This window comes from Microtus ochrogaster, unplaced genomic scaffold (assembly GCF_000317375.1).
Source record: "Microtus ochrogaster isolate Prairie Vole_2 unplaced genomic scaffold, MicOch1.0 UNK44, whole genome shotgun sequence".
Lineage (NCBI taxonomy): Eukaryota > Metazoa > Chordata > Mammalia > Rodentia > Cricetidae > Microtus > Microtus ochrogaster.
The window spans coordinates 1,976,472-1,987,519 of record NW_004949142.1 but is presented as its reverse complement, the minus strand read 5'-3'; the positions used below and the strand labels follow the sequence as shown (position 1 = coordinate 1,987,519).

General features: G+C 47.0%; 1 protein-coding gene across 1 annotated transcript in view; it reads right to left on the bottom strand.

Annotated features, from left to right (window-relative positions):
• Window positions 1-10,512, bottom strand: part of Ccdc43 (coiled-coil domain containing 43) — a 14,265-nt gene extending 3,753 nt beyond the window's left edge. The window contains exons 1-4 of the mRNA XM_005369098.1: window positions 10,274-10,512; window positions 5,604-5,691; window positions 2,498-2,633; window positions 950-1,008 (exon numbers count right to left, since the gene is read on the bottom strand). Coding sequence (XP_005369155.1) covers window positions 950-1,008; window positions 2,498-2,633; window positions 5,604-5,691; window positions 10,274-10,471 — 481 coding nt within the window. The 5' untranslated portion in view covers window positions 10,472-10,512. The remainder of the gene's footprint in view (window positions 1-949; window positions 1,009-2,497; window positions 2,634-5,603; window positions 5,692-10,273) is intronic.
• Between the last annotated feature and the right edge of the window lie 536 nt (window positions 10,513-11,048).

The window sequence follows — 11,048 nt, the reverse complement described above, 5'->3', positions numbered from 1 at the left end:
CCACCTGGGAACTTCATCTGGTAAGCCACAGCCACGTTGCAATATATAGATTAATAAAAATGGGTTAAATTAATATGTAAGAGTTAGCCAATAAGAAGCTAGATTTAATTAATGTAGCTTCTGTGTGATTATTTCAGGTCTAAGCTAGCTGGGCAGCTGGGAACCAACAAGCAGCCCCTCCTACAATAATAGCTCTGGGGAATCTAGCTTTTATTTTTCTCTTGGAAATCCTTCTAGCTAGGTGTGGTGGCTCAAGCCCTACAAGAGGTAAAGGCAATTCAAGAACAGCCTCTGATAGAGCCAGTTTGAGTTTAGCATGGGCTAAAAGAAACTCTTGTCTCAAAAAACAAAAACCAAGCCAGGTGAAATCCAGTGTGGTGGACCATGACTTTAATCCCAGTACTTGGGGAGGCAGAGACAGGAGATCTGAGAGGTCATGGCCAGGCTGGTCTACAGAGCGAGTTCCAGACCATCCAAGACCACACAGAGAGACTGTCTCAAAAACTAAAACCAAACGCAGCAACAGGCCAGGTGTGGTGGTGCATTCCTTTAAGCATAGCACTCAAGAGATAGAGGCAGGCAGATCTCTGTGAGTTCCAGCCAGGACTGCATAGTATGACCCCATCTCACAAACAGAACATCCCGCCACCCCCTTTGGTAGGTGTGACACATGCTTTTAATGACACAGTGGGAGGTGGAACCAGAGACTAGGAATTCAAAGTCATCCTAGCAAGCTGGAGACTAGCACCTAGCATGTGTTAACTTGTTTTCTATGTTACAGTGTATGTAAGTTGACTAACCAGGGCTGTGCTAGGCATAGGGCTCCCAATACTGGCAAGACATGACATCCTTGGAGATAAGAGGGAACCTGTAGCAGTGACAGCAAAATGACAACTGATCTCCAGAAGGACCTTGGAGAAAAACAAGGAATGGACAAAGAGAAGGATACATTTGTCAGAGCCGATGTTTGCTGTCGAAGTACCCGGATCATCTTTCTCATCTGCTTCGGTGAGTGACATTAAGGAAAACCAGGTTGAAAAAAAGGCCTCACACATCCCAAATTGAGTTTGAAAACCAGCCAACAGACATGGATAAGAGAAGCAAGTAGAATGCAGTGAGGTTGGAGCCATAGGTGTGAAAGTAAACCCCAGAGAGCCATTTCTGAAAACCCTAACTTGGGGGGGAGACATCTCAAGCTTCTACAAGACCCACTCCTAGAGGCTAAAAGGAAAGGTCAGGTGATCTGGGAGGCCCTACATTACCTAAAAGCAGGGGTGAGACAGACTCTGAGACAGCACAGTTCCAACATTCGGAAGGAGGAGGCACAAAGATCAGGAGTTCAATTCCACCCGGGCTGCATGAGAACACGCATGCACACATATGTACAAACACTGTAACTCTTGGAGCCTCTAGGAATTTTCAAGAAGTCCACAGCCATGGACTCTTATCTTGAGCCTGCTTTAGATCAGAAACTCAGGAAATGACCAGAAATCTGTGTTTTAACTTGAGGAGAGAGATCTCATACTTCGAAAGCCTTTTTTGGAAGCCAGGTGTGGTGACGCACACCTCAGAAGCACAGTGGCGAAGGCGGAGTTAGGTGGATCTTTGTGAGTTTGAGGCTAGCCTGATCTACACAATGAGACTCTATGTCCAAAAAAGGTTATTTTTTGAAGAAGGAAGTGTGGTGCTAGACTGTACGCAAAAGTATCCGTGATGGGTCATCTTGGCTGTCAGGTGACAGGAGTTGGGGTCATTACGGACACAAACCTCTGGGATGTCTGTGACGCTGGAGGCAACCATTCCCTGGGCTGCAGTCCCGGACTGAATAAAAGCAAAGACTGGTTCACAGCAACACTGATTTCTCTCTGCCTCCTGACTGTGGCTGCAACGTGACCAGCTGTCACCTGCTCCTGCCGCCATGCCTTCCCCGCCATGATGGAGGGCATCAGTTCAAACTGTAAGCCAAAATAACCATTGCCTCGTTTCTTCTTTGTATTTGGTGACAGCAGTAAGAAAAGTAACTAATGCAGTGTCACACAGGTGCAAGGACCCACAGCAGCTTCCTACTCTAGGAATAATACCGACAGTCCATTAAAGGCATTATTTGTCTTACACTGAACTTTTCTTGAGTATATCAATTATGTGTTGAAAATATAAGTCCCATGTCAACTATTTTAACATCATTTTGTTGTTGGGGTTTTGTTTTGTTTTGTCTTTTGACACAGGGTTTCTTTGTATGGCCTTGGCTGTCCTAGAGCTCATTCTGTACACCAGGCTGGCCTTGAACTCACAGAGATCTACCTGTCTCTGCCTCCAGAGTGCTGGGATTGCCCAGCCCAACAACACTTCTTAAGCCCACAAAGGCCCAGGATCATTGCCATTCTGAAAGTGAAAACTAAACTAGAGATGGGGGCTGGAACTTCTTAGGGTGACAAAGACTGTCTGACATCCTTAGCATGAGCCTTGGGAAATGGTGCTGAGCCTCCAGAAAGGATATTCCTCTTCGTCTGTCACATCAGCATACTGGGCCAGCAGGGCGGCTTTCCTCTGCCTCTCCTCTTCTGAAACCATCCTGGGCTTCACCACAATCTGGGCTTGCTTCTCAATCAAGGTGGCAATGGCCTGAACCTCATCTGCGAGGCGGACGAGGGAGACACAAGGAGAAGGTGAAGACAAGCCCCCAGTCAGTGCTGGTCTCTGAGGACGTGAAGTCATCCAGGAGACAGGGCTAAGCTACCCAGGTTCAGGGCTTCTCAGACATGGTTTGGATGATGTGTACTTACTGGGGTTGTGTGTGCAGTGAGGTCTGGATGATGACTGTGGGAGCCAGTTCCCTCCTTTCTGGGGCCCCAGGGGTGGAACTTGGGACCCCAGGTTTGTGTACTAGATACCTTTTACTGTTGACCCATCTCACCTGCCTTAGAGGAACTTTTTTAAGAACACCAATGCCTGGGGCTAGAGATGGCTCAGTGCTGAAGAGTGCAGAGGACCCGAGCGAGCGTAGTTCCCAGCACCCACATAAGATGTCTAACAGGCCCCTGTAGCTGCAGCCTGAGGTGCTCCAATGCCTCTGTGGGGCCCTCCATTCACACGTGCATACCCCCACACACATAACACAGTAAAATAAAAGAAACTGATCTTAAAAAAACAGCTTTCAAGCCGGGCGATGGTGGCGCATGCCTTTAATCCCAGCACTCGGGAGGCAGAGGCAGGCGGATCTCTGTGAGTTCGAGACCAGCCTGGTCTACAGAGCTAGTTCCAGGACAGGCTCCAAAGCCACAGAGAAACCCTGTCTCGAAAAACCAAAAAAAAAAAAGAAAAAAAAAGAAAAAAAAAAAAAAGCTTTCAATTCCACGCCTTTTAAAAAATACTACTTATTTTATGTGCATTGGTGTTTTGCCTGTGTGAGGGTGTCGGATTCCCTCGAACTGGAGTTCCAGACAGCTGTGAGCTGCCATGTGGGTGCTAGGAGCTGAACCCGGCTCCTCTAGAGCAGCCAGTGCTCTTGACCACTGAGCCATCTCCCCAGCCCTTAATACCATGCCTTTAATTACAACAAACCAAAGGCAAAACAAAACACAAATACCCGGGGCCCAAACCAAGTATATCATGTGATCCTATTGTTATATTCAAGACCGAGAACTAAATGTGTATAATTATTTTCTGATGTGGGAATGATTTCTTATTAATAAAGAAACTGCCTAGGCCCATTTCATAGGCCAACCCTTAGGTAGGCGGAGAAAACAGAACAGGATGCTGGGAGAAAGAAGCTGAGTCAGAGAGTCGCCATGATTGTCCCACTGCAGACAGACGCAGCTTAAGATCATTCCTGGTAAGCCAGCTTGTGGACTACATAGAATAATAGAAATGGGTTAGATCAATATGTAAGAGCTAGCCAATAAGAGGCTGGAACTAATGGGTCAGGCAGTGATTAAAAGAATACAGTTTCTGTGTAATTATTTCGGGTCATAAGCTAAGCTAGCCATGCAGGCGGCGGGATGCAGCTCCGCTGCTCTTAATTCAACAATTTTCCCCCAAGACAGGGTTTCTCTGTGTAGCTTTAGCTGTCCTGGAACTCACTCTGAAGACCAGGCTGGCCTTGAACTCACAGAGATCAGTCGGCCTTAATAGTGTATAATTTAGATTAGATTCTATTCAAGTTTAGCTTCTATGCTTTGTGTCTCTGTAGCTAATTTATCATCCTAATGAACATATAAACCCATTTCTCTTTCTCTCTCTCTCTCTCTCTCTCTCTCTCTCTCTCTCTCTCTCTCTCTCTCTTTTTTGGTTTTTTTCAAGACAGGACTTCTCTGTAGCTTTAGAGCCTGTCCTGGAACTAGCTCTTATAAACCAGGTTGGCCTTAAAACTCACAGAGATCCTCCTGCCTCTGCCTCCCAAGTGCTGGGATTAAAAGCGTGCACCACCACTGCCCGACTCCTCTTCCATTTTCAAGGGTGAAAGATTCAGCCAAATAAAGCAGAATCTCAACCATAAATTATGCTATGTAATGAGAATATGAAAAGGGTGGATGAGACAGTGCCATGGTTCAGTGGGTGAAGGCTCCGGCTTTTAAGACTGTTGTCAACTTGAGTTTGGAAGACTATAGCTGACCCTGTATGTGTGATGCAAATCTACTAGGGGCATAGGATGGGAGGAAAATAAAGACCAGAAAGATGCAGGGATCGTGATGCATACCTGTAGCACGTAGGAGGTGGGGGCAAAAGAGTTAGCAATTCAAGGCAAGCAGGGGCTACATAAAGAGTTCCAGGCTTACCAGGCAGTGGTGGCGCACACCTTTAATCTCAGGCAGAGGCAGGTAGATTTCTGAGCTCAAGGTCAGTCTGGTCTACAGAGTGAGTTCTAGGATAGCCAAGGTTAGTACACAGATAAACCCTGTATCAAAACACCAAAAAAGTTCCAGGCAAGCATGGGCTATATACAATGAGACATTGTTTCAAAAACACAAGGAAAGAAACACACACCCACACCATAATGAAGATGACTGTGGTCAGTGTGGATTGGAAAGACACAAACGGAAATTCATGGTTAGTAAAACCTTAAAGAGAGCCTCTGAGTGTTTGCAAATTATCTTCGGAAGAGTGAGTACTCAAAGAAAACGAAACTCTCGCTCCTTAACAACTATATAGGAACAGGCCCTGGGAATTGGATCCAAAACCGTAACCGAGACTAGCAAGATGGCTTGGGAAGGAGAGGCCACCCTCACGGCCTCACAAGATGGCTTGGGAAGGAGAGGCCACCCTCACGGCCTCACAAGATGGCTTGGGAAGGAGAGGCCATCCTCACGGCCTGAATTTGATCCTTACGACCCACAAGATGGAAAGACAGATCCAAATCCTGAAACTTGGTAAGGAGAGGCCATCCTCACGGCCTGAATTTGATCCTCATGGCCCACAAGATGGAAAGACAGATCCAAATCCTGAAACTTGTCCTGACCCTCATACACCTCAGGAACACACAGACCCCCCTCCCCACACACACACACACACACACGCACATGCACACACACACACACACACACACATACACACGCCACAGGATACAGAGTAGGGTAAATGTTTTTTAAAAGAAAGGCCAACGCTACCTTCTTTTTTCACTTTGGTGATGACACTTTGTGTTTCTGACCATCGTTCCACAATTTCCTTACATATATCGAGGAGGGAATCTTCTTCCTAAGGGGAAAAGCACACCAGTTAATTTCCTGAAAAGCCTTCAAAACCAACGAGCAAGCCAAAGCAGGCATGTGCAGAACACTGCTCTCCCCACTGGGCACAAGAGGAAACCCAGGGACGGCTTAGGCCCCAGAAGTGTGTGCTCATGAGAGTAATTTTTTGTTTTGTTTTGTTTGGTTTGGTTTGGAGACAGGGTTTCTCTGTAGCTTTGGAGCCTATCCTGGAACTAGCTCTTGTAGACCAGGCTGGCCTCGAACTCACAGAGATCCGCCTGCCTCTGCCTCCCGAGTGCTGGGATTAAAGGCGCGTGCCTGACTCATCCGAGTAATCTTAAATGTCCCAGAACTGACACTCTCTGGGTCCGGAGTGTGCACTCTGCCTGCCGCTACCCTAGGGTAGCCCTTCTCAGTCTTCTTCTTCTTCTTCTTTTTTTTTTTTTAGTTTTCCAGGACAAGTTTCACTGTGAGCTTGGAGCCTGCTCTGGAATTCTGTAGACCAGGCTGGCCTTGAACTCACGAGATCCTCCCACCTCTGCTTCCTGAGTGCTGGGATTAAAGACCGTGCACCACCACTGCCCGGTCCTCATTCTTCATTATTAAAGAAGAAAATGCTTCATTTTTTAAATTGATAATTGTATATATTGTCTATTCTTGGGATGGAATATATTACGATTAGTTTTTTGGTTTTAGTGCGCGTGTTTATGGCGTGTGTGGCATGTAACACAGTATGTGCTATGACTCCTGTGGAGTCTGAGGTCAACTATGAGAGACAGTTCCCTCCTTCCACCATATGGGTCTCAGGAATCAAGCTTGGCTGAAAGCACCTTTGCCTGTTGACTCACATCACTGGCCTGATATGTACATACTGAGGAATGGTTAAATCAATCTAACTAAAAATTTTTTTAATTCACGACTTACCAGTTTCTTGTAGGGAAGCAATATCTAGTCTGTGAAACACACAATATATTATTACATTGTTATCCATGATAGCTTCCATTCCATGTACAGATTGCTAAAGTGCGTCTCCTTTGCCAAAATCTTTATTTTGTTTCATTGGTTTTGTATTTTTTTTTTTTTTTGATTTTTCGAGACAGGGTTTCTCTGTGGCTTTGGAGCCTGTCCTGGAACTAGCTCTGTAGACCAGGCTGGTCTCGAACTCACAGAGATCCGCCTGCCTCTGCCTCCCGAGTGCTGGGATTAAAGGCGTGCGCCACCACCGCCCGGCGGTTTTGTATTTTTTTTTAAGTTTTTGTAGCCCAGGCTAGCCTCCAACTTGTTAAGTAGCTGAGGTTACCCAGGTGGTGGTGGCACATGCCTTTAATTCTAGCACTCAGGAGGCAGAGCCAGGTGAATCTCTGTGAGTTCGAGGCCAACCTGGTCTACAAGAGCTAGTTCCAGTACAGGCTCCAAAGTTACAGAGAAACCCTGTCTTGGGGGAAAAAAAAAGTAGCTGAGGTTAGCCATGAAGTCTTGATTCTCTTACCTCCATCCTTCCAAGTGCTGGGATCAAAGGCAAGCATCATCACACCCACGTATTTTGTTAGTGTTTAGACAGGGTCACACTCTGTAGTGCAGGCTGGCCTCGATCTTGCAACAATCCTCCTCCCCTTACCTCCCAAGTGCTGAGATTACTAATACACACTTGTTGACAGAACACCAAAGATTTCAGCTCCCATAAACACGACATCCTGATGATCTTACCTGAAGCTGCAGCGTCTCCCTCCACACCTGACCATTTACAGCATACCCCCCACGCGCCCTTCAGACCTAGATCTCACCAGGCCTGTGACTGTGCTTATGCTGTGGGATGATTAGATTCCATCAGTCCTAGCTCATCACCTATAGTACTAACACAGGACTGCAACTTAGCAGCAAAGACTCTCCTTTCTCTTTCTAGAACAGTATTGCACAATGCCAGCGTTTTTTGTTTTGTTCCCCCGAGCATTCAAGCAGTGTCAGGGAGAAAGTAATCCCATGGATTAAAGAGAATACATATGTGATGCGTGAGTCAATCATTGAGCACAGCCGCCCTTGAGAGGAAAATGAGGAAGAGTGGGCAAGTTTCTATTCACTCCTGATTGCCCACTACCTTGGTCTCACCTCGAGTTCTCGCTAACAAACTCCCTAATCCCTAACAGTGAATCCATTTTGTTTCTCCAAGAAAGAGATTTCTACAAAAGTCAAGGGCCTCTTGTAATGCCAGTCAAACAGAACCAGACATGTAAAATACTTTCTGCAGAAGCCATATTCTCCGTAGGATGCTCTTGGTTGCTTTATCCCAGGACTCTTGCCCACTACAAGTTCTGGCATTCTATCCAGAGACAGTTCACATACAGGTGGGCTTTCAGAAAACGATGGGAAAATTACACATGAGATGTGAATTTGGCAGGGGGGGGAAATCATGGTTAAAATGATTTTTGTCTTCTGCAATTTACACAGAGGAAGCTAAGAACCAAATAAGTGTCTTGATAATGCTGCCTCTTCTAACAAGAGTCTAGAACAATCACTTGCTTCTCCTTAGCAACAGACACAGACTCCATCACCATCAACTTATTCCCGGGGCCCTTACAAAACTCACAGTTGGAAATAACACCCGAAGTCCTTGCCTCTTATTCTTTCTTCTTACAATCTGCAATTCAGGGGCGAGGGAAAGAACTCACTGTGCTGCATTCCCACTGAACCTCCAAGCTGCGTTAGCTCTTTTCCATTTATAGACCAAGGTTTCTTGCCAGTGGGAGCAGAGACAGCTGCAGTGTTTTATTTCCAGCATGTTCTCATCAATGGACTGGACTTCAGGGCGTGTCTCCAGCAGGAGCCCCTTATCCAAAGATTACTTTTGGGTTGAAAACAAAAGCTCTGCCTTCTATTTGTCTATATAAAGGATGGACATGCATATTTATATCTATGCTCACAACACCCTTTGATTCTTGGTGTCTTTGAATATTGACTTTAAGGACAACAGATGAACCCATTCTCCAAACCTGCTCATTGGGATAGACACCAAAGAGAAAGGCTCTGATGAGCTGGAGACTCTCATAGTAACAGTTAGGTTTTCAAGAGCTCCCCTAAACCTTGTGTGAGGGCAACAATTTCTGTGGGACTTGGTGAAGACACAGCAAATTTTACTTTAGAGCTGATAGTATTTATTCACTTATTAGATTTTTATTTATTTTATTTCATATATTATAGGTGTTTTGCCTGCATGTCTTTCTGTGTACCTCATGCGTGCCTGTTACTCATAGAGGTCAGAAGAGGGCATCTGGTTCCCTGAAACTAGAATTACAGATGATTGTGAGCCACCCTGTGGGTGCTGGGAATGGAACTCAGGTCCTTTGTAAGAGTGTCAAGTGCTCTTACCCACTGAGCCATCTCTCCAGCCCCTGAGGCAATTATATTAAAAGAAAAGACTGCAGGTCAGTCATAGACAACACAGGTAGGGGATCTAATCTATGCAACCAATCTAATTAGTTGTCCCTGTTGGGATGAACTCCACACAAATGATCAGATTAGAAAAGTGGGAATCTTGCCACCTGATATATAAATATGGCTTTGAAGTACAAATTCTACATGATTGAGTCTGCCTGTTTTGTTTTCCCAGGGTCTCACTTTGTTGCTGTTTTTTGTTTTGTTTTGTTTTGTTTTGCTTTTTGAGGGTTTCTCTGTAACTTTGGAGCCTGTTCTAGAACTCACTCTGTAGACCAGGTTGGTCTTGGACTCACAGAGATCCGCCTGCCTCTGCCTCCTGAGTGCTGGGATTGAAGTTGTACATCACCACTGTCCGGAGAGGGTCTTATTTTGTAAGCCCAAAGTTGGCCCCCACGTTGCTGTCCTCCCCAGCGCTGGGATAACAGGCATGCATCCAGGCATACGTGGCATGAATCTGCTTTTGGATTTTTGAGACAGTGTTTCTCTGTGCTCTGGCTGTCCTGAACTCACTATATAGATCACAAGATTGCCTGCCTCTGCCTCCTGAGAGCTGGGATTAAAGGCGTGTGCACCACCACGCCCAGTCCATGAATCTGCTTCTAAGAAGCTAAATGCTTCATCTGCTTTTCTAGCCTGTCTCATCACACTGCCCCACCCAAAGCCCATCGATAATTACTGAATTTCCAAATACTGCTTATCATGAAAGGATCTTCACTACCAGCTTACCTTTTGAAGACTCATTCCTGAAACAGGAGCCAAGAGGGAACTTCCTAGTGGCATTTGTCACGGGACAGGCCTAATACTACCCCCTAATGGGCAGACATCTCAAGAGCAAACTGCATACTGACGGGAATGGAACTGTTTGACGTTTATGATCAAACTGACAGACGTCTCAGTGGCTTCAGAACACTATCCAGTCACAACCAAAGGCATTGCTGCCAGGAAAACGGGAATCTCATTCCTCTCCACGTACCTGCAACCTTCAGGCTTCCCAAAATCTGGCTGGGGAGCACCAACCCACTTCCCCCTCACTGTAAGCTTCTTCCCGATAAACCCACTAAGGCTTCGTGACAGCAACGGGCGAAGAGAGCTGGGAAGTATGCCAGAGGTTCCTACAAGTCTCGGTGAGGTTGATGGAATGTGCCCGGACTACTCACCAGGAAAGCAGAGAGGATACCTTGCAGGATGTCCAGCTTCTCTTCCTCCTCCTCATCCCGCAGGACACCAAGGATGTAAGAGCCGTAAACGGCTCGGTCCACTCCCAGCGCCTCCAACCGTCCGTCCAACCAGGAGCCAAAACCCCCGCCATCGCCCTCACCGAGGACTGCCGGGGCCACTTGGCTGGGCGCCGCCATGCTGGGGATAGGGTCCTGGCGGACCCGGAGGTGCCTACCGCAGTGCCTGACGGGCCGCGCCACGGGCCCCAGCGCGCATGCCTGGAGAGGGAGCCTCCACCTCCCAGCACGCCCGGCGCGGAGACGCCGGGTGCCGAGATCTCGTGGTGAATCCGCGGTCGCAGGGCGCACCGCCGGCGCGTGAGTGTTTACTATCAGACCCGACGTCATGGTCAGCCGCGCGACGGAGAGCTCAGAAGATCGGCGCTCGCCAGGGATTCCTGCGCTTCTGCTGCGCTTCGGCGAACACTGTTGGGATGTGAAGCCAGGATGCCCAGCGAGTCTTGGGCCCCGAATACCTCCGTCGCTCCCATTTCCTAGCCTCCCTTCCTGAAAACCCAAATTCCAGAAGACGGTCTGTAACTCATCGCCGTGCGGAGACCATAGAACAGCAGCCTCAGTCATTGCTTTCACGCTTTGCTCGCGTGTTTCCACAGAAATATCTTTGTTGTTTGTTTGGTTTGGTTTTTTGAGACAGGGTTTCTCTGTGTATCTTTGGCTGTCCCGGAACTCAGTTTTTTAATTTTTTTTTTTTTTT